Source organism: Podarcis vaucheri (genome assembly GCF_965113315.1).
Source record: "Podarcis vaucheri genome assembly, chromosome: Z".
Classification (NCBI taxonomy): domain Eukaryota; kingdom Metazoa; phylum Chordata; class Lepidosauria; order Squamata; family Lacertidae; genus Podarcis; species Podarcis vaucheri.
In genome coordinates this window covers 25,958,665-25,983,539 of record NC_138758.1, presented here as the reverse complement: position 1 = coordinate 25,983,539, position 24,875 = coordinate 25,958,665, and the positions used below count along the sequence as shown (strand labels likewise).

Genomic DNA, 24,875 nt, shown 5'->3' with positions numbered 1-24,875 from the left:
GGAACCACACAATGATTTTTTTATATGGGACACACCACCCTCTAGCAGATTCACACTCCCTGATTGCACAGGTGATGGTTTCAGGAGGTAAGTATTTACAATTGTAACTCAGCACCAATTCATTAGGTCTTGTTGCATAACAAGAGGCCAAACATATGTGAAGAAACAGCATACTTGCTTCTCAATGCACAAATGTGTAGTTCTCATCAGATTTCATTTGTAAAGGCAAAGTAGATGCTTAGACCCATATGGAATAATAAGATGCTCATAATGGTTGCCCAAAGCATTGTTTTTACACAAGCAGCTAACCTAACAAGCAAAGTGCTAATGAGAAATAAATGTGCTACGTGCAGCAAAAGTAACCTTTAGGGGGGAAACCTCAAGTTGCAAATAAAACTGCATTGCTAGGATCGCAGGACTATAAAAGTTACACCATCCATGCCTGACCATGTCAAAGTAGTAACAAAGGGGAAGAGACAATAGTTTTCATTTTGCCAGAGAACTTCCTTGGGTGGTTAGAAAGGTCCCAAACAACTCACAAAATCTAGCATTTAATTTATTAAATGTTTAAGAAATTTCTTAGATGCACATGTAAAGTGCTCTTACAGAGGAGAGAAAACTGTAAATATTATAAAATAAATACAATTACAGTTTGAAACAAATTACTTTTTTTTACTCAAAAACCAAAGTAGAAAGTTTCCATAATGATTTAAACCTAAGGTCAAGGTGAAATATGTCATGAAAATTACAGAGGAGGAGGAACATACCAAGGGAGCAGGCGGCTCCTGGCACTCTCCAACCTTCACTTCCTTTCCAGGAGTGCAAGTGGGGAGAGGCCAGGAGGGTGGAGGGTTGCCCTCCAGGTCCCCCATTCATTTATTTAACTCCTAGAAACAGGAGGACAATTGCAAAATTTGTCTCTATTAGACAGTTCCTTTCATAGAAACATTTAGGTCTGTTTATTTTTGAAGTGTGGTTGCAGAAATGTATTTAAACAAAACCATTGGGTCTTTTTTCCCTGATGCAGTTGATCTTATAAAAACATTTATTCCTATGAAACAGTCCAGGTGAAGAAACAAGAGGTAAACACACACCTTTACCTCTACATCATGCTTTCAGTGTGAACAGAACTCTTGCATTATACTACACTGAGTAATAATAGCCATCCAGATATCAATGCCTTCAAGGCAGTTCCCAGCAATACAGAAGTCTTTACTTCAATATCATCATTGCCTTCATCCCCCCACAGTTCATTTTCCTCAGGCAAGATACATTCTTAAAAAACTGTGGGGTTGGGGGGTTGGGGCAAGGGGTATGTCCACTTGCACTTCTGGGGAGTTCTTTTCAAAACTGTTGTCCTCAGTTCCAGTTACTGGTCATTTCTTGTGCTCTGTTCACTGTTTATATGCAGGCACTTTTGGGCGAGAAAAGGCTGCCGTGGTCTTAGTCAATTCATATGCTACACATGGGCACACACAAGGTCAACTGAAGCTTCCTTCAGACGCTCAGGATCTCAAACTCTTCTTCCGATTCAAATAGTTTGTCAGTGGACTCAATGAGCTCTGTGGGAAATGGAAAAACAACTTATTATCAAGAGCATGCACCTCTCGCTTTTGTGCAGAAATTTACAAACTTTACCATGGCAAGCCTCCCTAATTAAAAAACAAACAAACACTAAAATGTCAAACTTTTCCAAATGTAACAAAGATAAGGAAGCTTAGCTATTTATTGCAATTGTCTAAGTTTCAAGAAAGGAGATGATAGATTAAGATTTGTTTTTAAAACTGTTCTCCTTTAACTTTTGCCCCATGGAATATGTGGGAATGACAGTCTTCCCTTCTTCTTCAGAGATATGTTGGGCACAATCCAAAGTTCTTCGCATGTAAGCTTAAGGCTCAGTTTTAAAGCAAACTTTTCTGTACCTTCAGCAAGGATTCATTTTAAAAAACTGCCTTTGTGTCACATAAATTTCTGTGGGTCTCTTTCCTGCAGTCTACAACCTGCAAAGTGCAACTTGCTGTTCCTTAAAGAGCAAGCTTTGTTCTTGTTGTTGTGCCTTTCACCACATTTAGAGACTTTTATGACCTTCTACTTACATCCAAATCAGCATTAGTGCAATCCTTTTTTCTGCTTTTCCACACTGATGCAAGACACTTGATTTACCACATCTCCCTTTTAAATCCCCTGTTCCAGAGCTTAGGAACTCCATTTGACATGAAGACCAGTTGCACCCCACCCCACCCCACCCCACCCCACAATCCTGCCTTCAATCTGCAAGGTCTGCATCAGTCTCATTTGCTGCTACTGTTTCACAGAGAATTCCAGTTCCAAATGGATCCCATCTGTTGGGAGACAGAGATAACTCCTCTCAAGCAGCACTGTGCTTTATATGTTTTTACTTAAGATTTTGAGTGCTTCTACCACAGCTAGAACTGGGTGCACCAATTTCCTAGGATGGGCTGAATCTTCAGAGTATTTTGGAAAGGATTCCAGTGCCATTGTGATTTAAACAAACCACAAAATGTCTTGCTGACATTACTGGGATCCATCACATAACCACCAATCCATAGGACCAATTTCTATGTGGCTCTCACTACAAGATAACCAGAAAAGTCACAGCATAACAAAAGGAAAAAAGATTCCATTCCCAGGGATGACAAATTTGTGTGTGTTAATCTAGTGAAAACCTTGTCTGAGCACACAGCTTCATACATCATGAAATTGACTTCAGAAAGGGAACAGCAGTGGGAGGAAAGGGCGACAACAAAAGTCTGCAGTACCTTCAAAGTCTAACAGTGCCATAAGCTTCTTTAGGCTACAAATCCCACTCTAGTCCACAAAACTTTATGTCACAACAAAACTGCTAAGTCTTTAAGATGCCACTGCTGTGTTGCAACATATGGAAATGGCTACAGCCTCCGGGAGGAAAAGTGGGGAAGGGTTAGATAGGAACATTTGTTACTTCACAAACCAAGATTCTATCTCACTCTCTGTATCCATATATATATATATATATATATGCAGGTTTTGGTGTCTTCGGGTGTCTTCCCGTGTAAGAGTTGGGGTGTCTGGGCGACGTTTCGACGAGGTCTCACTCGTCATCTTCAGGCTGGTGCTTTCGGCTTCTTGTTACTGGAACAGAGCAGAATCTGGTGTTTGAGTTCCTATAAATACTGTTGAGGGGTGTGGTGTATAGCCTCCAACGTTCTGGGCAGAGAGGAAGTTCCTAGATTAGTGTGCCTTTTCTTCTTTTGTTCCTTAATTACTTGAGGGATATCTTGAGTGATTTCATGAGTGATATTCTGAATACCACTGGGTGGGTCATTAAGTGTAGATTAGTTGCTAAAGCTTTCGTGTCTTGACCTCTTGAGCTTGTGAAGAGTTTTTCTGAGAAAGCACCAGCCTGAAGATGACGAGTGAGACCTCGTCGAAACGTCGCCCAGACACCCCAACTCTTACACGGGAAGACACCCGAAGACACCAAAACCTGCATTCCTGTACCCGTGAAAATCTACGAAAGCATATATATACATATACATATACATATACATATATACTGCCTAACCAACACGTACTTCATCCACAATGGACAAAGATACAAACAGATAGAAGGAGCACCTATGGGATCACCCCTCTCACCGGTCATCGCAAATTTGTACATGGAACACTTTGAAACCAATGCTTTAGACAAGTCAGAACACAAACCCAAACTTTGGCTCAGATATGTTGACGACACCTTTGTAATTTGGCCACACGGGAAAGAAAAACTAGATAGCTTCCTCACACATCTCAACAGCCTACACCCCAAAATACAATTCACTATGGAAATAGAAGACAACAACCAACTCCCCTTTCTTGACGTCCTAATCTACAAAAAACCTGATGGCTCCCTAGGACACACTATCTACCAGAAAAAAACACACACCAACCGCTACTTACATGCACAATCACACCACCACCCTGCACAAATAAACTCCGTAGCCAAGACTCTCATCTCCAGAACCAAACGCCTGGCTGACAAAGACCACTTGACAACTGAGTTACAGAATCTCTCAAATGTGTTAATCGCCAATGGATACCAGAAAAACAGGGTTACGAAGCTAATCCAAAAAGAAACACCCCCCAAAAACCAAGACACAGAAGAAAACAATGGCATGGCCCTCCTTCCTTATATCAAGGGCACTACAGACAAAATCAGCAAAATCCTCCATAAACACAATATCAAAACAGCCTTCTGCACCAACCAAAAAATAGCCAATATCCTCAGAAACCCAAAAGACAAAATCCAGCTGGAAAACCAAGGGGTCTATGAAATACCCTGCAAAGTCTGCCCAGCCACGTACATTGGACAAACAAACAGACGAATAAATGCACGTATCGCAGAACACAAGAATGCCGTCAAAAAAAGAAGAAAAAACTTCCTCTCTTTTCCAACACATGAAAGAAACAGGACACGAAATTAATTTTGCAGATTCCAAATTGCTCTTTAACATGGAACATCACCACAAGAGAATAATCATGGAAGCCATCGAGATAGAGAAACACCCTCACAACATGAACAAGCGTGACGACACGTCCCGCCTGCCAGACATCTGGAAATTAGCCCTCCCCACAAAAACCGACACCAGAACCAGAGGCACACAGAACGCCGTCACCAATCAACCACACCAGACCCAAACCCAGACCCTCTCCACAGACATATTACAGACTCCATCCAGTAGCCAAACTATAGTGACACCTCCGGATGCTGCACCCCCCTGCAATCCCTACACAGATCTGGCTGGCACAAGGCACAAAACCACAGCTCGCCCCTATACACGAAGCCAAGCCAGAGCACAACTAAATGCAGCACAGCCATCTTCTCAGAAAAACTCTTCACAAGCTCAAGAGGTCAAGACACAAAAGCTTTAGCAACTAATCTACACTTAATGACCCACCCAGTGGTATTCAGAATATCACTCATGAAATCACTCAAGATATCCCTCAAGTAATTAAGGAACAAAAGAAGAAGAGGCACACTAATCTAGGAACTTCCTCTCTGCCCAGAACGTTGGAGGCTATACACCACACCCCTCAACAGTATTTATAGGAACTCAAACACCAGATTCTGCTCTGTTCCAGTAACAAGAAGCCGAAAGCACCAGCCTGAAGATGACGAGTGAGACCTCGTCGAAACGTCGCACAGACACCCCGACTCTTACACGGGAAGACACCCGAAGACACCAAAACCTGCATTCCTGTACCCGTGAAAATCTACGAAAGCATATATATATATATATATATATATATATATATATAGTTGCTGGGGTTGGGTGGGGGGGGGGAGAAGTTAAACACAATTCTGTACCTGCTCCAGTTGTGGTTACTTCTGGCTTTGTAGGAGGTATGAAAGGGGGCCAGTGCGGTGGATGCTTTTGAACCAACTCAAACATTCGCAGACTCTGTTGCTTAAGTATTTCCTGGGGAGAACAATATTTCATTTTTAAATGTGTTCTGCAATAACAAAACCAGAAAACATAGCTGAATTATACGGGAAGTAGCAGACAGTTTGTGCTCTTGTGCTGCAGAATCATCACCATCACTTGTGCAGTCGTTTAGGTAGTCACTTCTTAGTCTAATGATCAATGCTCACACTTTAATGCTTTCATGACTGAAATATCTGTGAGCATTCTTGCAACATCACAAAAGCACAGCTGGAGCTTTTATAGCTGAGCAAAACTCAGGCAGCAGATCATGTTCACCTCAGTTTTATTTTTCTGCAAAGCCACACATTAAGTCCTATGACTGCAAAGAGAACTTATTCAAGGAAAGGCTTAGTAAGGAACATAGGAATCTGCCCTATACGGCATCAGACTGTTGGTCCATCCAGCTCAGTAACATCTACGCTGACTAGCAGAAGCTATCCAGGATTTCAGAGTTCTCTTCCATACAGATCACACTTAATATTCCTAAATTATTGGACCTTTGTCTGATCCAACAAGGTGCTTACATTGTATCTTGAACAATTTATTTTTTTACTTCCAAAGCCAAGCAGTGTGGTCTGCCACAGTCTCACACTCAAATACCATTGGGTTGCTTTTCAACAAGTACCAGGGCAGTGAGAAGATCCCATAAGTAACAGGCACCTGTACACCAATAACGTGTCTCATTCACAAACCAGGGCTGGCAGTTGAAGACATGACACAGGAGCACACACACTTTAGGTATCAGATCAGAATGTAACCTGGGCAATAGATCCAAATATTCTTTGGGCCCTGGCTGACCTCTCTACGCAAGCTGCAGGGGCACATGCTGGCTCACACCATCCATTTTCCCTATGCCACCACTGCAGCCAATTAGCAAATCAGCACAAAGAAATGTGTTGCTGAGCAGAGAGGGCCACAATGGGGAGTAATTTAAAACAGCCTCTCCTTGGTTATATTATTCCATGCATCTCACCCCACCTAATGTACCTAGAGGTTCATTTTAAAGGGGAACTTATGCCAGTTAAAAAGCTTCCTAATGCTTACCTTTTGCACAAGGCTACACCAGTTATCAAAGTCCTTTTCTTCTCTACAAAAGAATCCCTGTGAAGGTACAGGAATATTTTAAGTGAGATATAATTTGGGGGCAAAAAGTACCCAGTCAGAAGTCTGGTGTGGGGAAGAGCAAGATCCAGCTGTCCAAATATTACTTTTCAGGGCATCTTGAATGAACATTATAATAATTCCCCCATGATTGGTCATGCAAGTCCCTCGTCAATAGTCAGAAGTGGTACAAAACAAACACAGAGAACAAGGCCACAAATGGCATTAACACGTAAGGCTAAATTAACCAGTATACAAAATATTGGGCAGTTTAGATATGTAACCAAACCAGGGGGCCTTGACATAAGGTAAAGTTAGCTGCCTGTGCATGATAGGGTGGGACAGCATTTGTGTTCCAATTGTGAAGACAAGAGACAAAAGTGTGGGGTATGGACCAGAGGGGTGCAAGGCTGCAGGTCAGGGTGACAGACATCCACTCCTGCCAACACCTACTAAAGCTACAGAGGGATCGAGATTCATTATCTTCATCCGATGTGGTGCTTGCTGGCAATGGAAGCTATGGTCATCTACAGCACCATTTTCTTCAGAATCTACAAAAATCTGTGTGGTGTGAGGGTCCAAGTAGATCAACTCATTTCCTGTGCGGGTAAAACAAGAGCAGTTTGTCAGAAATGGGTAGAACTGAAAGCCATTCAGTCTTGCACTCTGTATGGACATTAACAGTAGGTGAGGTAGGGCAGACGAGACAGTGGACTGAGAAGAAAAATAAAAAGAAGCTGCCAAATGTAGGAAGCAGAGGCTTAGAAATATAGGAAGCTTCCCCATTGATCCAGCTATCCCAGTATTGCTGTCAGTGATGGGCAGTGGCTCTCCAGGATCCCCAAACGAGAGTCTATTCAAGCCCTAACTGTAGAGGCCAGATATTGAATCTGGGACCTTTTTGCACACAAATTTGTGCTCTACCATTAAGCCGCAGAAGAGATACACAATAATGAAAAGGAGGGAACAATGCAGTGCAGGGGGCAGCAAGAGACCTTTGGTGTCTTGTGAACACAAGGGGTGCTGATGTTAACATCAGTAGAAAGGCAAAGAGGTAGTAGTGCTGGGGAGGCAGGGAGACCAAGGACCAGAAGGGGAGATGGGATGAGTCAGGGCGACTGAAGGAAATGGAACTAAGCTCAAACATAAGAAACTGAAGGAAGGAGAGGTGAAGGAACCTAAAGGAATGAGGGCAGAGAAGAGATGGAGCAGAGAAAATAAGTAGCCAAAGATGAGCTGGGGGAAGACTTGCATAGGACAGGAAAGGTTGCAAACTGCTTGGAGGAAGGATCTTAAAAGAGTAGGTGGGCTGGAGAAGCCAAAGCAATGCTTTGGGGAAGGACTAGATTTCATACAGTGATTTGAACTGATCAAACCATCTGCTCTCATACTCCCAACACTGCAACTTGTCAGCACAATGATATCTGGATAAAACTTAATAACCTTAATAGTTTATCCCCATTAAGACAGGCACCTGCTGTTCATTAAGCACAAACTCAAAAGGCTCTCACGTAGACTAGAGGAGAGCAATCTGTATTTTCAACTTCACTCTCCAAACTGGGAATTAGCAACATGTCCACTGTGATCACCACCCAATCCTACCCATGTTTTGATGTCCCATGCTGTGAGAGGGCATGTCTTGTAGCAAGCTTTGTGAATAGAGGAAATGCTTTCCCTAACCTTTCTCTGACGAAGTGTGTATTACACACAAAAGCTCATACCATGAAAGCTTATATTCAGTTGATCTTAAAGGTGCCGCTGGAATTATTTAAAAAGATTTTTTCGTCTTTCATCTTATTATTTATTATAACTATGACAGATCAACACGGCTATCCACCTGAATCTTTCTCTGGTATATTAAAGAATGTTGTGGGCCTTTTTGCCTGATCTGCTTGCCTATGCCTCCAGGCTGAGCCTGGAGTGTCCTTATGTACACTTACAGCACAATACTACTGAGTGCACTCAAAAGCACGGTCTTGTAGAGATGCTTGATCAGTTTTTTGTCATCTTGACTCCAGGAGAATAACAGCAACAAACTGGAAAACCCTTAGCTTTGATAATTTTGTCTTTAACCATTTCCACATCCCCTGGGGACAGACTGGGAATGAGCTCCTCCCCACCAAGTTTTCATTGTGGAGAAAAGTGAATAACTGAATACACAAATGTGTGGTTTTTAACCCTTCTTTAAAGAGAAATTAACTTTCCAGAATAAGGGGGAAATCCACATACAAATAGTGATGTTTTGGTCATTCACTTCTCCCCAAAGAGAAAGGAGTAAGGGAACAAAGAAGTGAGGTAGGGAGTATATTAGAGGCCCAATCTAATATTCCTCCTGGGGACATGGGAGGAGTTAGCATTCAAAAAGGCCTGCTAACCACCTTTTCATAGAGTAACTCTATTTAAAAGTCCTACTGATCAATGGATGCATTTATCTATCAAGAACTAAACTATCCATGCCATTAGCCATAACTACTAACAGATATGGGATACCATTATCTTGAACTTTTCCTAAGAAAGGACTGTGTGTGTGTGTGTGTGTGTGTGTGTGCGTGCGCGCGCGCGTGCGTGCGTGCATGCGAATATACATGCATGCAGAGGGAAGATTTCACGCATCGTTTCATATTATATATTCTAATGTATTTACAAATTAAATAGAAGAACACACAAGGAAAGGGCAGTGGAGGGAAGAGGTAGAGAAAGGGCCAGTTTTTTTGTACTGTTTGTGAAAATTTGATAAAAGTAATTAAAGGTTTTGAGTCAGGCTGATCATTGATTGCTGGTATTTTTCCTGAATAGCGGTTGGTGGTTCTTGTCCTCATCCAGAGAGACAAAGGGTGAAACCTCCCTGTGGCCCCAGTCTCCTAGCTAGTGACAGAAGCCTGATCACACAACTTCTTTGGCTCTTCAGCCTCAAAGCAAAGTACTGAGTATACGATGCATTATAAAGCAGTACAGAGTATCTTTTATATGCTCTCTTATTGCAGCTGGCTGTTAGGCCCACCTGCATTACTTAGCAAATTCAGCTTTAAAATAATCCGTCAGAAGCAAAGATATTTATTTGGCACTCCACTTATTTTTCCTTACCTAAGAATCCTATAAAGTAGTAGGCATTGTTTGGTTTTCCTCCTAAAGCTCCCAAAGATTGTGGCATCTTAAAACACTCCTACAGATTGAAAGAAGAAGATAAAGAAGAAGAGATTTATTACATTTATATGCCACCTTTCTTCCATGATGGAACTGAAGGCAGCATATACAGAGCCCCCAGGCCTAAACAGACCCAGACCTCTTTAGCTTGAGCAAAGCTGTTTCATCGTGCTCCTTCAGACCATGCATATGTTTGCGCACTAGTTATTAAAGTACCTGCAACTGCTCAAAACATTTCCAAACACTCCTATTAAGCTGAACAAATCAATCACTATAAGACAGCCGTACCTTAAAAGCATCAACATAAACCGGATTGATGTGGTTTATCCCCAAGCGAAGAGGTACAATCAGCAGTAGAGGCTTCCAACCACAGCAGATCCCCATAGGGCTCTTGTTTCGGCTGAGCACACTCCTGTGTGACAGGGAGCTGCAGTGGGTACTGGAACAGTTCTGGGATGGAAACCGGCACATCTTCTCTGGGAAATAAGAGACAATAAAACCTAATTGTCCATTCACTTGAGTTTAACTGTTCACTTTAATGGAGGGAGCCATTCCTGTGTGCACACATCTTATACTTATCTATGAAGTGAATACTCAGTTCAGTGTCCCCAAATACTTGTGGGTTACAGCAAAGACATGCCTTACAGAAGGAACCAGTAGTTAAGAAGATATTTGTGGTGATTCTGTCTGCCCAACTAGAATAAGCAGGGGAAAGCTAGCTGTAAGTTTTAGAGCTCAGGTAAAGAAGCAAACCCTGAGTTTTCTAAAGAAACTGATTACAAAATAGCAATCAAACCATTCAGCAGATGCATTGTGACACGTAGCATGGTGATTTTCATGTGGTATGGCTGAGACTGAAACTAGTCCTCTTTTATCTGACAATCTGTGTCTAAGCATGCTTGTACTGATCTTCATATTTTCCAAGGAATAAAAATCAGACTGGAGCTAAATCCCAATTCAGTTTAAGGCCTGGGTGAATCAGAAATTCTGTTAAACAGCTGGTGCTTATAACTTACTGATATCTTCAATCACAACTGTGTTGTCCATAGACACATAAACGGCTAAGGAATTCCATTCATCAAATAGTGCAAGTTTCCTGGGGTAGGGAAACAGACAGTAGTAAGTCCAAATTCCATGCCACTCAGAGGCCAACACTCTGCCTTCAATATGACTGGAAGACTCTTAAATAAATAAGATGTTCTATCTTTTGAGGAAGAGGTTCTAGTTATTCCCTTTTGTACATCTTGCCACTTGTCTGACCAATTTTTATGATATTATGCTTACTGATACTTCTAGGAGAGGTCATTTTACAAATATATGGATAATGTTGTACACCAGTGTAGTGGGATTGTCTGAGATTGTTCAATAGTGAGAACCGGCAACAGCCAGCAAGGGAAGATTTGCCTCCATCAGGGGCTGAGTGAGTTCCCGTTGCTTAGCCACACTCCCTTGCCACAGAATACATCACTGGGCTCTAGCACTTAGTAGGCTGATGCCAAAGGTCAACAACAGGAAAGATTATGGCAGGATTAGGATTAGGGCAGGAAATGCCACCTAAATAATTCAGGTACCATAGGGGCACAATGACTGACACAAGACTTGAATGTGATTTTCATTATAAATATCTGTTGTAAGCTACTTTCAAGAGCCTCTCAGCAATGCAAGGATTACAAATATAATAAATAAATGTTGTTAGGAAAAGGTCTGCACAAAACCATTAAGAAAGTTATGGAGAACATTTGATCCCCCAGAAGTTGCTGAACTACAATTCCCATCAAGCATGCTCAATGGCCACGGATGACAAAAGTTGTGGTTCAGCAGCATCTGGAGAACCACACCTGCTTTAAAGGAGGAAAAGAAAAACAGGAGATAATTTTTTTATTGTTGCAGGTGCTAATCTGGATCCCTGATTTCTGAGATTCAAATTATTAAGGTTCTGCTTGTTTTTATTGAAAATGTTCTGAAGATGCAGATTGCTATGCTAAATTAATACAAGAGACTGGCAGTTTAACATAATTTTTATCTCTCTATCTGCCAATATTCAGTTGCCACTACTAACCTTCCCCAAGTATGGGCATAGTTCAATCTTCTGTTAACTGCTTATGCAGAAGAGATACATTGCTTTTCCAGCTTAATGTTACTTAAAAATAGGATTTTTACATCAGGTTTGGAATTTCAGGCTGTTCTTAATCAACAGGTCCCCATGCTTTTAAAGCTGCAATTTAAATTTTAGTGCTTCGAGTAATGACAGATAAATTCTATAACATGGGAACAATACGTATCTCAGAATACTGAGCTGCTTCAAAATCTAACCAGAGATCACAACAGTAAGTTGTGATGCTAACTAGAAACTTTGTCCTAGAGGGGTTTTGCCTTCCCTGTTCTATCATATGGATCAATTCTGCAAGTTGTTGCTTGATTCATGCAAGAGATAGTCTGGTGATTAGGAGTGCATAGCCTATGGAGGACAGCTGAAGTCATGCAATGGTTGGTGAACTGGACTCAGGTGACTTGGCTTTAAATCCCTACTATGCCATGTAGCTCTATGAGTGACCATTGGGCAAGTCACTATCTCTCAGTCTAACCTGCCTCAGAAAAATATTCTGGATAAAATTATTAACTATGTGCTGTGCTGTAAAAAGGGCGTCAGAGGCTCCACTTGTTCATCCCACAGTGAATATATGCTATCATCTGCCAACAAGGACCTTCTACCATCTGCCTGGGGCAACAAGTCTGTCTCCATGCAAAGACTAAATGGACACAAAACTGAAAATAGTAGGAAACTCTGCTGTTGACTGTTATTCACCATTATTTTTTTAAAAAATACAAAGTAGGATTGCTGTGTGAAATAGCTGGACAGCAATTTGGTTCAGGACTCAATCATGGTCGATTGCAGGTGTTAATGTAACAAAGCCAGGAAGCTTGTGCATAAAAGTTCATGCCACAATGATCATCACCACCACCACCATCATTATCTCCAGGGAGAACCTTCATGTTATGAAAGTGCAGCAGAGTTTCAATGTTAAATGAGTGGAACTAAACTGTCTTTCCATTCCATCTAAATTCCACACAAGATATACATGCTTGCTTGCTTACTTGAGCACTTGGGCAACAGTATTTGGTCCAAACCATTCCCCAATAGACTTCCCTTCACCAACACCCATCTGTGCTGTGTAGATTAGAAACAGAAACAGACACACAGAAAAATAAGAAGCATCAGTCTGTCGAATGGCACATTCTTTTAGGCTGCATTGCACACATTCCAAAGCCATTAGAAATTGGGACTACCTTCACACAAATGAGATGGAAACTTGTTCTGTATCAAGGATCACACTGGAATGTTATCACAAGACTAAGAACCTCAGCTAAATATTTTAAGCTTGATTTAAGCCGAGCAGCAATGCTATAGTGTCTGAACCCAGACCACTAGCAGTAAGCCAAAAAGAAGCCAAGAACAAACCTTCAGAGTTCAGAACACATGACAAGCCATAATATGACTTATTTGAGTCACATGAGAGGGAACTATACAGCAAGGGAGAGGCATGTTCCTGATTAAAACATGCATAAAGACAAATTGTGGTTTAGTGGACTGGTCCATATGTCTCAATGAATCTCACATTTCAGAATCATGCCTTTTACCTGGGAGCTCTCATGACACAAATGATTTGGGAACCTGTATTCTAAATTACAGCCTCATCACCCAATTATTATTATTTCTATATTTGTGTGTGCACACACAAAAACGTATTCTCTTTTGTACTGCTATGCTTTTGACCAAGATTTGCAAACTTTATAGCATTTGAAGGCATACATGCATTTTTCACACTAAAATTATGCTAACAGAAGTTTAAGTACACTAAAAGTTTGGAAAACAAGGGTGGAAGAAATAATTCTCAAAGCCAACTCTTACCCATTTGATGGATAGAATAACAGCAGTCTTTTCTGTCCAGGAAACAGCGTAAGATTTTGTGATATTCTTCAGGTTGCCTTTTGTGTTTTTCCCAATGCCAGTCTTAGAGAGAAAGTTACTCTAGATTTTAAATATCCTATCATAATCTTGAAAAGTAGTGTTCAATGGCAGTAGGTGATACATGTATACCTTTGGTTATGATAGCTACTGTAATTTTCTAAATTATTGGCTACAAATCAGGGTTGCATACTTAATAATAATAATAATAATAATAATAATAATAATAATAATAATAATAATAATTTATTTGTGCCCCACCCTCCCTGGCCAGTGCCAGGCTCAGAGCGGCTAACATCATATAAATAACACAGTATACATAAAAACAGGCATCAATTAATTAAAATACATCATAAAATTAATTCAGACAAATTAAAATACTTACTACTAAAAAAAGAATTACAATTGCACAACCAGGTAATATAATTTCTGAACCAGAAAAAAACTGATTTTAAAATATAACTAGGAAAGCTGTACATAATAGCATATTTTCTCTTTGCAAAACTTATTCTAGTCTTTCTAGAATCAACTAGATGAGGCACTGAAGCCCCACCCCAAACAATATAAAACATATTCAGATACCCCTCACCCTCACTCATTTCTCATTCCTACAACCATGACCATTCTGGGAATCTACTGGTGAAAGACCACACTCACCCCTCCCCAAGTGTCGACAGATCAGAGCCTGGGCCAACATCATCTGTCCGCATCGCAGCATACAGCCCCAGCCAGCATCTGAGGAAGGGCCGGTGCCACCTGGGGTCAAGAATCACAACATTTATGAATTTACCAAAAGAAACAACATAGAATGCTTCCCTTCCTTGGATTTTTCTCTTCACATAAAAGAAAAATGCTTAGTGCCCACAATAGTTTGCTATTGGAATAATTCTTAGCATGATGAAAATGCAGTGGAGGACCGAGTGAAGTGCATTCACCAACAAGTAGGCTTTAACCTACCCAATCTCGCAACCTCAATATGCTTTGGATTAAAACTCCCTATCAAGCCCAGCCTGCATAATGATAGCATATGATCACTGAGAGCCACAAAGGAGAGGGTAGAAGATCAAGAAGGTCTTTGAAAGTCTGGTGGCAGTTCAGATGGCCCCCCTAAGGGAAGGTGATTGGAACAAACCCAATATCAGGAAGCACAACAAATATCTAAGTGTGTCCCACCAATGCTACCCAAAGCAATTGCTAGGCTGCAAAGGCCTCAATGGATCAAGGCAAAAGCCTAAAAGTGTCAGGATCTGTTCTGTACCAAGTAATTCTGTCCACCAAGGGCAAGCGGATACAGCAAACTTTTAAAAAGCATGCACTAAATGATCAAAGGCTGCAAGTGCTGTCAACCTGAACTAATTGTTCATTCCTTTACACAGGTCATATTTTTAAGAACAAAACAAAGGGAAGGGGAAGAACCCACACATCTCAGAAAGCATACCTACCAATTGGTGAAAATTTTCTTCTGTAGGTAAACCAAAGACGAGCACTTATATCCAAAAGAAGCTTAGATTTTTCTAGAATTAAAAAAGCATTACAAATAGGGAGTTCAGATTACAAATTTACACAAATTCAGTATTTGTGATTGCTGCTGCACTGCTGAACATGAACAACTTAAGAGAGGATCAAGGATCTATATATATTAAAGTAGCCCCCTTTCATAGAAAAGTCTGCACTTCCTTCTTAACTTCCCCTTTTGTATTCCAAAGACGTCAATATTTGGAGCAGTTGCTTCCACAGTTCACTGCAGAAGTGCAGATCTCTCAAACTCCATGTTATATCAGTCATTTGACTCCATGTTTAACAGAGTTCCATTATTCTTTCCCCTACTTTATTTCTCTCATTCCACAATCTTGAGCAATCCTGATAAGAGGGTCTTTAAATCTCTTTCCATCTGTCCTTGTTCAGCACATGATCACCCCCAAGCTGTTTTTTCACCCAAGAAAGTGTCACAATACCATTCCCTTTCTCAAGAGTCAAGACCACCCTATCAAATAAAGATTGTTTGGTCGTAATCATCCAATTGCTAGAAATAACACAAGTCACATGTGAAAAACCTGACAAAAAAGTATATTGTGTAAGGATGCTCTCTAGATAGCATCCTCCCCTAAATGTCATTTTGGTTTACAGCATTAGCACCCTGGGCATTGTAGATAGCAGATTTATTTTCCAAGATTTCTACTCTCTACACAGATTAATATAGTGGAGCACAATACAAAGTGAGCAACATGAGGTGCTTAAACTAAGCATCCACAAAAGCTTTGTGGACCTTAGAAACACAGCTTCCTTCCATTCCTACCTGTTTTAAGATGGTGCTGCCTTCCTAAGATCCAGACAGGCTCATCTGTTTCAGGAAGCTCTTCTACATAGTCTACTAAAATAAAAATTAGGTTTTCATATTTTTTGAAAAATAAACACACATGTAGAACATTTATTCCCTTGTTTCCCCTGTCATTTTAGTACCTGTTCAGTTCTTTCTAACTAATGAACCTCTTACCACACCGTCACACTTTGTTTACCCTTTCGGACATTGGAATTTAGACCTCTTACTTTTAGCCAGACTATAGCCTTTGCCATTTGCACTGCAATATTGCTGCCAAAACTGAAACCAGATCCTATGTGGTAAGAGCTGAGCATTAAACATTATGATCTATGATTTGCAAATTTCTTATTTTGGCTGATGTAAAAGGTGCATGAGATAGATTTGTATGTTTTAATTTTCACATGTATGCTGTGATCATATCAGCTGAGAAAGGGTCCCAATACGCAACAGCTTAGCAATACGAAAGTAGGTTCAGTCCCTGCCTTTAGGACTAAGGTGTTTTTTTAAGTGTCTATTACTATAGCAATACGGGGACGCGGGTGGCGCTGTGGGTAAAAGCCTCAGCGCCTAGGGCTTGCCGATCGAAAGGTCGGCGGTTCGAATCCCCGCGGCGGGGTGCGCTCCCGCTGCTCGGTCCCAGCGCCTGCCAACCTAGCAGTTCGAAAGCACCCCCGGGGGCAAGTAGATAAATAGGTACCGCTTACCAGCGGGAAGGTAAACGGCGTTCCGTGTGCTGCGCTGGCTCGCCAGATGCAGCTTTGTCACGCTGGCCACGTGACCCGGAAGTGTCTCCGGACAGCGCTGGCCCCCGGCCTATAGATGTGAGATGGGCGCACAAACCCCAGAGTCTGTCAAGACTGGCCCGCTCGGGCAGGGGTACCTTTACCTTTACCTTTACTATAGCAATGGCAGATATAAAGTTAGTCATAGTATCAGGACAAGGAACAAAGGCATTGCAGAACTGAGACCACAAATAAACAAAGAACTTGGGTGACAGGAGAGGAAAATAAGCTTATTTTTAAAGAAATGTTCCATTTCACAAAATAGTCCTTTCATGTGAAAAAAATCTTAATTGGCCTGATATGCATTTTCAAAATTCCTTATTTTTTGTTGAAAAGAAAGACATTTTCCTATACATGCTGTTTACAAAATTGATCTTTAAAATGTGGGGGACTGTCCTACAATAATGCTTCCATTTCTTCACTATGATGTGAAACAACATATTCTTGGGGTTACCACACTAAGCGGGGAAAGTAGAACCATGGCTTCTTTTATGAAGGAGCGTCTCCACCCCAACATTCTGCCCAGACACTGAGGTCCAGCACCGAGGGCCTTCTGGCGGTTCTCTCACTGAGAGAAGCAAAGTTATAGGCAAGCAGGCAGAGGACCTTCTCGGCAGTGACGCCCGCCCTGTGGAACACCCTCCCATCAGCTGACAAATAAATAAGCAACTATCTGGCATTTAGATGACATCTGAAGGCAGTCCTGTTTAGGAAAGTTTTTAATGAATGATGTTTTAATGTATTTTTAATCTCTTGCTGGAAGCCACCCAGAGTGGCTGGGGAAATCCAGCCAGGTGGGCAGGGTATAAGTAATAAATTATTAGCATTATTATTATTAATATACACAATCCAGTACACATGGGGTACTGAATCTGTATTCCTTAAGATGTTGTTGCACTCCAACCCCCACCAACCCTACGCAAAACAGACAATATCCAAAAATGATGGGAGTTGGAATCCAACAACATCTGAGGGGCCACAGGTTCCTCATCAATGTATAATAGAATCTTAAACAACAATAGTAAGACCCCGTTTTTCTGTGTTACATGTAAAACATTAAAAGAATGCTTGAGATCCAGAACCTTTAACTATAGTCTTGCCCAGATGTTACTTTTCCAGACAACTAAGTACTATAACTACATAAGAAAGTGAGGAAGATTGTTTCTTACTAAGGAGGCTTTGGGGTAGGACCCTCTGTTGGTAGGCCACATGTTTGATATGCAGAATGTCCCAAGTTCAATCCATGGCAGCAAATGGATCATGTGACAAGTTACTGAAAGACCCCACTCTCCCCAAGATCCTGATGAGTCACTTCCAACCACTACCACTACCAAACATTATTGGACAAGATGGATAAATAATCTGAGCTGTAAACAGGCATCTTCCTATCTAGACCTGGATTGAGTTTCCACCTCTACCATGGTTGGATGTGAACTGTTCATTGTCTAGAAATCAAGAGTTATTTCGTGTGTAAAATGCAAGTAAAAGTGACCACCCTATAGAACTGTTGTACACACCCAAAGAAGGGACGCAGGTGGCGCTGTGGATTAAACCACAGAGCCTAGGACTTGCCGATCAGAAGGTCAGCGGTTCGAATCCCTGCGACGGGGTGAGCTCCCGTTGCTCGGTCCCTGCTCCTGCCAACCTAGCAGTTCGAAAGCACGTCAAAGTGCAAGTAGAAGATAAATAGGTACCGCTCTGGCGGGAAGGTAAACGGCGTTTCCGTGTGCTGCTCTGGTTCGCCAGAAGCGGCTTAGTCATGCTGGCCACATGACCCGGAAGTTGTACGCCGGCTCCCTCGGCCAATAAAGTGAGATGAGCACCTCAACTCCAGAGTCAGTCACGACTGGACCTAATGGTCAGGGGTCCCTTTACCTTTACACACCCCAAAGACAAAAACTGAGCTTACTCTTAACACTGGCTTAGATTTTGGCCAATCAAATATAAAACTATGTTCATTTAAGAGGGACATAATAAGGATTTTACTGTGAAAGTCGAACTGCTAAAAGCTTAGATAATAATAATGGTTGATAGACAACTCAGCAATAGACTGCATTCAATTATTTCAATTGATTTTCTCCAAGTATGAGTAATGTTGTATATATCCCAATATATTTAGTTTTAGTGAAGACAGAGTTCTGGTTCTGCATCACATTGTTTTTTCCCCTTTTTGCATACTTTTAAAAAATGTAACTTGCACTCTTTTTTATTGTGACAATAAGTCTCAACGAAAAGCAGCACATAACATCATATTGAAATTACTGCTACTACTAACCACAACTTCAAATAGAACGAACTATACTAAAATAAGAAAAGAATGAGATGTAACACTAAATTGCTGCTGTGAGCTCCTTTAAACAAGCAATAACAAGTCACAGCCAAAAGCAGTATGTAACACCATACTGAAATTACTGCTACTACTATCTACAACCTCAACTAGAACGAACTGTACTAAAACAGAAAAGAATAAGATGTAACACTAAATTGCTGCTGTGAGCTCCTTCAAACAAGCAAGTGTAATGTTTAAAAGGTCAAAGCAGCCTAATGTCAGCAATTCTGCAGTTCATGATATGGTTTAAAAGGCAGGCTTCTGTGTCTTTCATTTTCAGCAACTTCCTTTGCTAAGCTTGGTGTCATGAAATACTATTTGTTTTCAAGCAAAAGAAGTATGTGTGTGTGGTGATGTGATTCTTAAAAACCTGATTCAGCTCTTAGTAACATCAAGGATTCTCATTCTTGTTATTTCTGAGGGATAATCCACTTAAAGTGGATATATCAAGTGATGAAAAGGTGTGATAAAAATATTTAAGAAGATAAAACATAGTTCGTTGACGTATAGTGAAAATCTCAAGTTTCAATAATTACTTTTTGAGTAAAACAAAAATGAGAGGGGGTTGACACAGAGCTTGCATTTAATAACTTGATTAGTTATTACTTGGAAGATGAGGAAAAATAAGCAAATAAATAAAGCAAAAATTAACCAGACATTTTAATTGACTTTTCCTATGCATAAAAATATGCTGCAGCGCAGACTGATCATTCACCAATGCCATAAAGGCAGGCATGAACTAACCTTTGATACTTTAATTTCCCACGTAAAAGCATCTGCATGACACTCTTTGCATGCAGTGCCCGAGTCCTGTTTATTTTTCCAAAAGGAACTGGAAATTTTTAACCATTTAGGTTTCAAACTGTGACATTTAAAAGAAAACTAGTTTTTCTTAATTCATTGTTTCACGTTTGAAACTCTGGCAAGGTTTGGCTTCTCTCATTTCCAAGTCCTTACTACAAGGATAGCCCTTTTTAAAAGTTTGGAAATAAAAATAAGAGTCAGAGTGAGTTTTTGACAGATATAAAAGTTTTGTATGTCTTGTCTGCATTATGTGTCATGCTGTAACATTTCTGTCTCCAGTTGTAGGCAAGCAACTTTCTTTCACTGCAAAACTAGGTTAAAACAAAGCAAACTTTGTTTGAATTTATGCTTCCCCATTTAGTCATAGATCTTACAAATTTGGCAAGTCACCATCTCTTAACTTAAACAATTTCTGAGTTGCTGTGATCATACAATTAAAGCAAACCACCTCAAAATCCTAGAATAGGGCTAATACATGTAGAAATCAACTGAACAGAACCATTTGCACTACAAGTTATGCAGAACTATGATGTTTTCTTTTGTAAGGTAAGAGTTGTGACAATGCTGTAACATGCAAAAAGACTGTTGTATAGGGACACCACTGGAATATGTTAATAACCAATCCCACTCTACACTATCTAAGCCTCAGGATTTGCAAATGGACTCAGCAGCTCAAGTACTAGACACGGTGGGGAAACTAGAGTTAATTTCCCACAATTATACGTACTTAACACTTCAGGCACAGAAACCACAAAGAGGCCTGCAGCCAGGAACATACAGGGTGGGTTAGAATGACATCAGCATGGCAAGGAGGTAGGAGGTGGCTGAGGAGCCTAGATGTGGGAGTCTTAAGACTTACAAAAGTAACTCTACAGCTCTTTTTACTGGACATAGATTACTGCAGGAATAAGTGGTGGAAAGCAGCCTCAACTTGTCTTTTGGAGTTGGACCCCTGCCTTCTAATTTGCAAGTTCATTTGCAACTTCATACAGAACTTATTCAACTAGACATATGTCAGCTCATGTACCTACACATATAGTCAGTTGTTATTACATGGGCTGGGGAAAATAACACAGTTTGTGATGGTGGGTCAATACCACTGATCACTTTTTGAAAGATTCAAGATAAATGGTAAAAAGAATGCTTTGTTATGCTTGCATTTTGGGCTGGTGATCATAAAAAATCCTAACTCATTTTAATAGCAGTAAACAACACTGCAGTCCTTTGTCACTGGAGGCTCAAGTGGCCTCAGTGGCACATGGCACCTTTCACTAGTCAAGGCTGCTGTAACAAAATGAGCCTGGCCAATCATCCACATTCTAGTAAACTCCAGATTAGATTCCTGCAATGTATAATATATGCGTCTGCCCCTGGGGATTGCTCATAAACTTTGCTTAGGTTGCAGCCCTAACTGCACTTACCTGGAAATCAGCCCCATTGAATTCAACAGGATTTACTTCTAAGTAGACATGGTTAGGATTGTGTTGTTATTCCAGAAAGCAGGTGGTGGTCTTTTAAGTGGGGCACTCTTGGAGGGAACAAATTATGTAGATCTGTTCCAGTTTGGGTTTTGGCCTAGTCCAGGAACACAGCAAACCTTATCTCCACGATGCTTTTGATACAATTGATGGTTCCCAAAAAAGAAGGTTCTGACTACAGTAACCAATGCATTGGTAATCTCAAAACTGGTTTAATTTGAAGTACCCTGTGCAGGATTGCCTTTAAAAGAAAGTTTGGGAGCTGCAACTACAGTGGTGCTTCGCAAGACGAAATTAATTCGTTCCGCAAGTTTTTTCTTCTTGCGAGTTTTTCGTCTTGCGAAGCACGGTTTCCCATAGGAATGCACTGAAAATCAATTAATGCGTTCCTATGTAAACCGCTTGCCAGGCTGGTGGTGCGGAGAAGGGCTTTTCTCCCCACCGCAAGCCTTCAGGACAGGTACGGGAACAGAGGGGAAGGGGCGCAGCGCTTCTCCTCTGTTCCCGGGGCTTGCGGTGGGAGGAGGGTTTTTCCTCCCCACCGCCAACATTCAGAACAGCATTCTGAATGTTGGCGGTGGGAAGGAAAACCCTCCTCCCACCGCAAGTCTTCAGGACAGCCATCCGAAGGCTGGCGCGGGGAGAAGCTCTCTCCGCCCCACCACCAGCCTTCGGAACAGCCTTCCGAAGGCTGGTGGTGGAGCAGAGAGCTCTCCGCCCCACCACCAGCCTTCGGAAGGCTGCTCCGAAGGCTGGCGGCGGGAGGAGAGCTCCCCGCCCCACCGCCAGCCTTCAGAAGGCTGCTCCGAAGGCTGACGGCGGGAGGAGGGCTCCCCGCCCCACTGCCAGCCTTCGGAAGGCTGCCCCGAAGGCTGGCTGCGGGAGGAGGGCTCTCTGCCCCACCGCCAGCCTTCGGAAGGCTGCTCCGAAGGCTGGCGGCGGGAGGAGAGCCCTCCTCCCACCACCAGCCTTCGGAGGAGGTCCGAGGACAGTGGGGAAGACGCGCTGCGCTTCCCCGCTGTCCCGGAGATTTCCCTATGGGCTTTCGTCTTGCGAAGGAAGCCCATAGGGAAATTCGTTTTGCGAAGCGCCTCCAAAACGGAAAACCCTTTCGTCTAGCGGGTTTTCCGTCTTGCGAGGTGTTCGTCTTGCGGGGCACCACTGTACTGCACAATGAGGCAGCAGCTGAATGGGGCAGCCTACCATGTTTCAATATTTTAATGTTATATTTTAATTTTGTTTTTAAGTTGTATTCATTCAACTTATTTTTATTATTGCTTGTTAGCCACCCTGAGCCTGGCCTTTGCTTGGGAGGGTGGAGTATAAATAAAAATTATTATTGTTGTTGTTGTTATTATTACCATGACCATATTTAATCAATCAGGAAGGAGCTGTACTTGCTGTCAATTTGTTACCAAGACAAATTTAAGGTACTCTTGCAGATATATTAAGCCCTCTATAACTTGGGATATCTGAGGAAATGCTGCTACCATACAGATGTGCCTATCTGTAAAGATATCAAAGGAGGCTCTCTTATTGGTACCACTATTAGCTGCAACAACCCAAAGTAGGATATTTCTGTGGTGGTATGCACTCAGTGGAATTCCTTCCCCTCCCATAAAAGGAAGGTATCGACTATTGTAAGTTCTTGATGCTAACTAGGAGATTGAGCTACAACTCAGAAAGTCATTAGTTCAAATTGCACCTCTGTCATGGACTCATTAGCAAGAAGGCTTAGCAAGCCTCTCTCTCTCTCTCATCCTCATAGGAGAAACCTTGCTGGTTTGTTGTACTGACTGACACAATGTGAAGCACACTGAATGTTCAAAAATATATTATGATTTTGTCAGTAGCATCAGATGCTGTAGCGAATTATCTCCTTTCACACACACTTCAATCTTGTCATGCCCCTCAGCTATGAGCTTAAACAGCAGCACACAGGGAAAAGGGCCAGTGAAACCAATTGTGATTTAGGGTGAGGAGCCCTACCATCTTTCCATACTCTGTCAAAACCAGAAGATCAGTTATTCTTACAACAGAGTAAGGTCAGCTGTACATCTTGTTCCGGTTTGCATTTCTTCCCCTCACCCACCATTGCTATTGGTTTTTTATTATTTTTTTTTTGTTTTTGGCTCTAATACTTCGTTTTAATAGAAAAGCAGGATATAAATATGGAATACAAACAATGTATCAAAATACCAGAATCACGATACTGCAGGTTACAGACACCAAAATAAATATGTATGTTGGACATGCACACATTGAAAATTACATATACACAATTCTGAAAATTACAGACACACAATTTTGACAAAATATCCATCCTATTGATAATAAAAATACCTAAAGCTTCAACCCTATGCACACACAAACATAGGCATACATCCCATTGATGAGTCTACTCCAAGTAGGACTCCCGAGTGGATAGAATCCACACATATAAACAAACCAGACCGACCGACCCAGTTTTAAGTACCCCCCCCCCCGCATGATGCCGAGCAATCTCATATAGTGAACATGCTGATGTTTATGAATCACATCCAATATTAGCCCTACTCAAACTGAAGCTAACGGGCACGGAATAACTCAAGTTTATTTATTTCAGTGTATCTACTCTCGATTAAGACTTAGTTGGACACAACCCGCACATACAGATATAGATAGATATAAAGAAGCACAGGCAAACAGCACCAGTTTTCAGTTTTTCCTTCTTTATATGTGATTCCCAAGCAAGCAGCGAACATGTTGCGTTTGGGCACCCTGAGCTGCATCAAATCTCTACTCAAGAGTAGACTCATTGAAGCTAATGGGCGCGGGCTAATTTAGGCTCATTAATTCCAGTGGGTCTACTCTGAGCTGGGCTTAACACGGTATAAACAAGCAGGCGGACTTAACGGTCAGGCAGGGGAGGGGGAAGATCTGGGCTTCACAGGCACAAATAGGGGGTGGGAAAGGGTCGCTTCTACCCCTCTCACACGCGCCCTCCCCCGCCAGCCCCTCACCGGACTCCATCCTTCGCCTTCAGCAACCAGCGCCTCCGCCGCCACCATCCTCTCCTCCTCCTCCTCCTCCTCCCTCCTTCCCCCTCTTGCCGTTGCCGAGAGCCTTTCGCTGCTCCGCCCCTCAGAAAACAACACCGCCGCCACGACAGCCGCCGCGGAGCACGCCGGGAGCTGCAGTCCAGCGGCCTCGTCGGCCAAGCCGGAGTCCTTTACTCTCCCTTCCCACCTCCCAGTACTACAACTCCCGTCGGCCCTCCTTGCAGAGTCGCCTCACCGCGGCCGCCCACTGCGCGTGCGCAGCTGCTCACAAAAAAACTCCCACAAGAAACCCCGCACGCCCCTGAACCCTGGGAGTTGAGAGAGCGCGGAGGAGGAGGAGACAGCGGAAGGGGGCGGAGAGAGAGCGAGGATTGGCTGTCTGTCCCCGAAGCCTCTCTGCGGATTGGCTGCAGAAAGGAGGAGAGGGAGTTTCCGCCCACTTGG

At 42.1% G+C, this 24,875-nt stretch overlaps 1 protein-coding gene across 2 annotated transcripts; it reads right to left on the bottom strand.

The window, feature by feature from the left end:
* Nucleotides 1–535: 535 nt before the first annotated feature.
* Nucleotides 536–24,868, bottom strand: ATG4A (autophagy related 4A cysteine peptidase). 2 transcript variants are annotated; one of them, XM_082208662.1, is made up of 13 exons: nt 24,393–24,868; nt 15,974–16,048; nt 15,120–15,191; nt 14,335–14,433; nt 13,621–13,722; nt 12,807–12,879; nt 10,727–10,806; nt 9,999–10,186; nt 9,651–9,729; nt 7,020–7,165; nt 6,510–6,566; nt 5,348–5,459; nt 536–1,562 (listed from the first exon to the last, which is right to left on the bottom strand). In XM_082208662.1, exons 1-13 carry the CDS (start codon nt 24,400–24,402, stop codon nt 1,498–1,500), a joined length of 1,158 nt encoding a protein of 385 aa, XP_082064788.1. In that variant the 5' UTR covers nt 24,403–24,868; the 3' UTR covers nt 536–1,497. The 2 variants fall into 2 exon arrangements, with proteins under 2 accessions (XP_082064788.1, XP_082064789.1); XM_082208663.1 differs by having other exon boundaries at nt 15,974–16,045.
* Nucleotides 24,869–24,875: the final 7 nt, after the last annotated feature.

What these genes read in the sequence shown, in the direction of transcription:
- ATG4A (XM_082208662.1), bottom strand. An exon ending in TTATTCTATCCATCAAATGG is followed by an intron (nt 12,880 to 13,620) that starts GTAAGAGTTGGC and finishes TAATCTACACAG; the next exon opens with CACAGATGGGTGTTGGTGAA. An exon ending in AGTAACCACAACTGGAGCAG is followed by an intron (nt 1,563 to 5,347) that starts GTACAGAATTGT and finishes CATTTCCCACAG; the next exon opens with AGCTCATTGAGTCCACTGAC.